Source organism: Gossypium hirsutum, chromosome A04, assembly GCF_007990345.1.
Source record: "Gossypium hirsutum isolate 1008001.06 chromosome A04, Gossypium_hirsutum_v2.1, whole genome shotgun sequence".
Taxonomy (NCBI): Eukaryota; Viridiplantae; Streptophyta; class Magnoliopsida; order Malvales; family Malvaceae; genus Gossypium; species Gossypium hirsutum.
The window spans coordinates 1,712,676-1,717,482 of NC_053427.1; the positions used below are offsets into that span (position 1 = coordinate 1,712,676).

The 4,807-nt window shown below is 29.6% G+C and overlaps 1 protein-coding gene across 1 annotated transcript; it reads right to left on the minus strand.

Moving 5' to 3' along the window:
• LOC107932734 (glycine-rich protein 5) lies at nucleotides 1-348 on the minus strand. Its single transcript, XM_016864820.1, has one exon. It carries the CDS (start codon nucleotides 346-348, stop codon nucleotides 1-3), a length of 348 nt encoding a protein of 115 aa, XP_016720309.1.
• Nucleotides 349-4,807: the final 4,459 nt, after the last annotated feature.

A 4,807-nucleotide genomic window follows, 5' to 3' on the forward strand; every position in this document is an offset into this window, starting at 1 on the left:
TCAAGGGAAACCTCCTAACCCACTACCTCCGCCAGCTCCTCCACCAAACCCATTACCGGCACCAGCTCCACCACCACCAACGAACCCACCACCAGCTCCAAACCCAAATCCAGCACCCCCACCTATTCCACCTCCAAATCCTCCACCTAATCCACCACCACTTCCAGCACCAGCACCCCCACCAAATCCATCTCCACCTCCTAAACCACCACCGAATCTCGGACGACGATGAAACAGTGTTTTCTCATCTTCAAACCCACCCGTAGGCATCCTGGCACTACTACTAGTACTACTGCAAATCACAAATGCACCAACAAACAAAACAACAAGAAGCTTATAGCACACCATTTTTTGAATGCTTATATAATCTATATATATAACACTTAAAAAGATGAATAGTATGAAGAAGTGAGCACCCGAAGGAAGGTTTATATAGCAAAAAAATATATGAAGCCATGCATGATGCATGAAAGAAGGTTGGGCAGCACAGGTGAGGTCTTAAAAGCATCCACTCAACTCTCTCATCACTTGCTTTTATGATTCAGAATCCAAATTGCATGGACTTTCATTTGCATGTTTTCTTTTCGGCAATTTGCAATGATTTTTTGCTGTCACAACTCACGTATCTTTAGGGTTCATAAAAGTTTTCCCATGCATTTCTTTGACTTTTTTAACGTATACCATCAATGTTCAACGCTACCACGTCTGCTTGTTGTGAGGTTTTGATTGGAAGCTTTGCCGTAAGCTCAAAAAAATTAGTAAAAGTTTCTACCAAATCAACCCCTTGTAAGTTATTTTATGCGTGGGAATGAATAAAGATGATATATGTCGTATAAATAAATTTATTGGTATATATTACAAATTTGAAAAATATTAAATTATTTAGAAAAATCATAAAAATTATAAATTTATTTTTTGGCATTATGAATTTTATAATTTTTAATTAATCATTTTTTAAATTTTTTTAGAATTTTTACAAAATTGGGTTTTGAATAGTACTTTGAGCATTTGGTTAGAAAATTGTGTTTTCATTAAGAATTTGAGTAAATAGTTTATGATTTTGGTGGTTGTTAGAAGATATTGTTATTTAGAGAGATATATTGTTATGAGGTGAGGGCCGACAACAATTTGTTGGTTTATAGGTAGAAAATTATACCTATGTGCCCACAAGTTCATATACTTGGCATGGAATCTAAATCAATCTTCATCAGTTTTTTCCTGCAAGTCAATCTTGTGAAGTTTATTGAGGTTCTGAGGTGAGGGCGGAATATTTTGTACAAAGTTAAATGGGCAAATCATTCAATCAGATCCATGCATCTAAACTGTTGTATAAACAATCAACGACACTCTGACATGCCAAATATTATGATTCATCAAAAATTCAGTCGGGATGCATTCTTCAATTCTCAGATTAGAGTATGACATCCATCCAAACTGCAATACAAAATTATAAATTTCATTACGTACCTAATAATGAAAGTCAAATCCTTATGTAATTATTATGTAACTGAAAAATTCTTAAACTAACATTGGGTTCTGGTCGCTGATCTAACAGTAATCAAATATCTTGAACTTGAAGTTCATTTGATATACCCACATGGCTCGCGTCATTGGTCCACCTATTCAAATAATATGTTATTCCAAAAAGATAATATGATAACTAGAATCTTACCTTATTATGAGTAGAAATTGGTGAGGGAAGTTTCCTCGGGGACTAAAAAATTGTAAGCGGTATCATTCCCATGATTAGACAAAGAGTATACATCCATCGATTTTAATTTTTGGTGCTTCAGTGGCTCGGTAGAATTCTCAGTAAAATATAGCCAAAACAATTTATCCCTAGCCGAGTCGCATAGCTTCTTTTAGGTCAATTAGTTGTATGAGCCACCTTAAATATACCTTATTTTGAGATTTATTTGGCATTAGAAAATCCCCGATCAACCTCAATATAAATACTCAAATGAATTGATGTCTTTTAACCTCACTAGAAGAGTTGTTGAGATGTGAGAAATTATCTTCTAACCATCCCATATTTGTCTAGCTACCACTAAACCTGCCTGGCACCTTTCTCAATAACTAGTGGCAAATTAGCTGCCAATCCTTAACACGCACTACTCCTATAACAATTGCCCCATCAATGAGTAGGCCGAGTTGAAATGTCTCATCTTCAAGTGTAATCATACACTCATCGCACAGAAGATGGAATATATGTGTTTCGGGTCTTCATCTCTCCAACAAAGCACTAATAAGTGTGGGCTCCAATTTAGTCTCACCACGCATACGGTACACGTATAAGAATCTCATCTCATTCAAGTACCATTCTATAACACGTGATGCTTTCGTACTTAAATTGTGTATATATATATGTTTCAATAATTCGATCTTCGTCCTAATTATATAAACACAAAACTCAATTAAAATCCTAAACAAAATTCAACAACTTAATAATGATATTAACAAAGATGAAAAATATAATAATATTTTCTTACCATCTGTAATTGGACATTGAATATGCGTATGTGATCAACGACGATAATATTTTTAAAATCTGTAATGTTTATCAAATAAAATATAATAACTTTTTTAATTTTTTAAATTTGCTTTGCGACGCAGTGCCATGTAAATAAGCTTTCGTGGAGCCTATTTCCCTAAATTTGGAAGAAGAAGAAAAACGAAAATCCCTTATTTTCAATTTAAAAAATGATATTTTTGTCTATTTTTGCCAAATGCTTAAGCAAATTCTCAGTGAAAAACACAATTTAGTAATTAAATTCTCAAAGTCCTATTAGAAATTCAACTTTGTAAAAATTCCTAAAAATTTGTAAAAAAAATATTAATTAAAAATTATTAAAAATATTTTACATATAAAAATAATAATGATATTTGAAATAATTATTTAATTTTATAACATTAGAATTTATCATACTTATAATGTAGGTGGAAAAAGTAAATAGTTTTAACATATAAAAATTATATAAAAGAAAAAATATATAAAAATTAGTTTATATTTTTTTAAAAATAAAATATTTTTAACATAATGATAATGATAGATATAAAAAGTATATATTTTAATTATATAATTACATTTTGTATTATTTTGTTTATATAAATAACATGTTTATTAATTAAAAAAAGAAGAAAAAGTTTGAAACAACATGAAAAAAGTAAAAACATAACATGGTTAAAATCGAAATCAAACCAAAATAGTTAGTGGCGAATCCAGGGGGTTGGCAAGGGCCCCGACTCTCCCTAAAATGAAAATTTATCATTTAAGCTCTTTAAAATTTTAATTTTATAATGGTAAAATTACACTTTAGCCCCCTAAAAAATGATAACAATTTGATTTAATCTTTTAAAAATTATAAAGATATAAACTATTAAAATGGTAAAATTGTATTTTTACTATCGCAAAAATAAGCAATGTAATTTTGGTCCGCTAAAAATTTTTTTGATTTCGCCGTTGAACATCGCATGGGTGAGAACACCAACATCTAACTACCAAGCATAGGATTATAACATGTCAACGGAAATCACTTTTTATGTAAAGTGATTTCCGAAAGCACGTTTCAATGGAAGCGTTTGTCTCCACATCAGTAAAATTTATTATATAATACATAATAAAATATCTCCTTAAAAAACAATATTTTATAACTACTAAAACCATTAACTATTTACTTAAATTCCTAATGAAAAACAAAAATATCTCTTACTAAATACTCAAAGCCCTATTAAAAACCTAATTTTGTTAAAAAAAATTAAAAAATGTGTTTTCGTTTGGAATTTGAGTAAATAGTTGATAGTTTTAGTAGCTATTATAGAATATTGTTATTTAGGGAGATATTTTGTTAGGTATTATATAGGTTTCCTTTGCTTTTTTAAAATATATTTTTTTTATTTTTTAAAATAATTTTTATTTTTTAAAAACTGAAAAACACGTTTAATAAATAAAAATTTATTCGAATAGAGTACCATATTTAATATTTAAAATTTATATAATTTTTCTGTTTTTATATAGATTTACATTAAGGTGAATTTATTTAAAGTTGAGCACATTTGTTTTCATAATTTTCACTTTTTTTAACAATTTTAGTGAAAAGAATAAAAAAAACTTGTATTATTTTTTATTTTTTATATATTTTTATTTTCTAACAAGATTTTTTAAATTTTTCCATTAAAAAAAAAACGAAAATGATCTCCAAAAACTACCTTCGAAAATTTTAAAGTGAATCAGAATATGAACATTTTTAATAAAGATAAATTAATTTAAATATTATTTTCTTTCTCTCTCCCCCTTCCACGTTTCTTCTTCTCCTTCTTCTCTCTCATAAGAGCCCATTACAGCCTACTTTCACAGCAGCTCCCATCTCCCATCCCCTCTCAAACTGTTCACCACAACAACAATCTTCAAGCTCTTGCAGGGGCCTTCCACAGTCCATAATCTCACTTTCAAAGGCAATGATTTCATTGGAGACTTACATGATGAGCATGGAATTAGTAGATTCATCTGTGGCCTGCTCATTTGCCTGGACCGGAAGGTGCAATGGGCTGGTCGGTTATTGGTGCTTACGAGAGGGGGAAGAAGATGAAACGTGGGAGACGAGAGAGAAGGAAATGTATTTATTTTATTTTATTAGTAATAATAGAATCAAAGTTTAGGTTAAATAAGAAAATTATCATAGTTTTGAGGTAAATTTTTTTTATTTAAGTCATATTTATACTATTTTTTATTATTATTTAAATTTTTAATTAATATTTTACCTTTGTGTTATATAATTTTTTTAATTTAAAAAAAAGACTCACAAAGAGA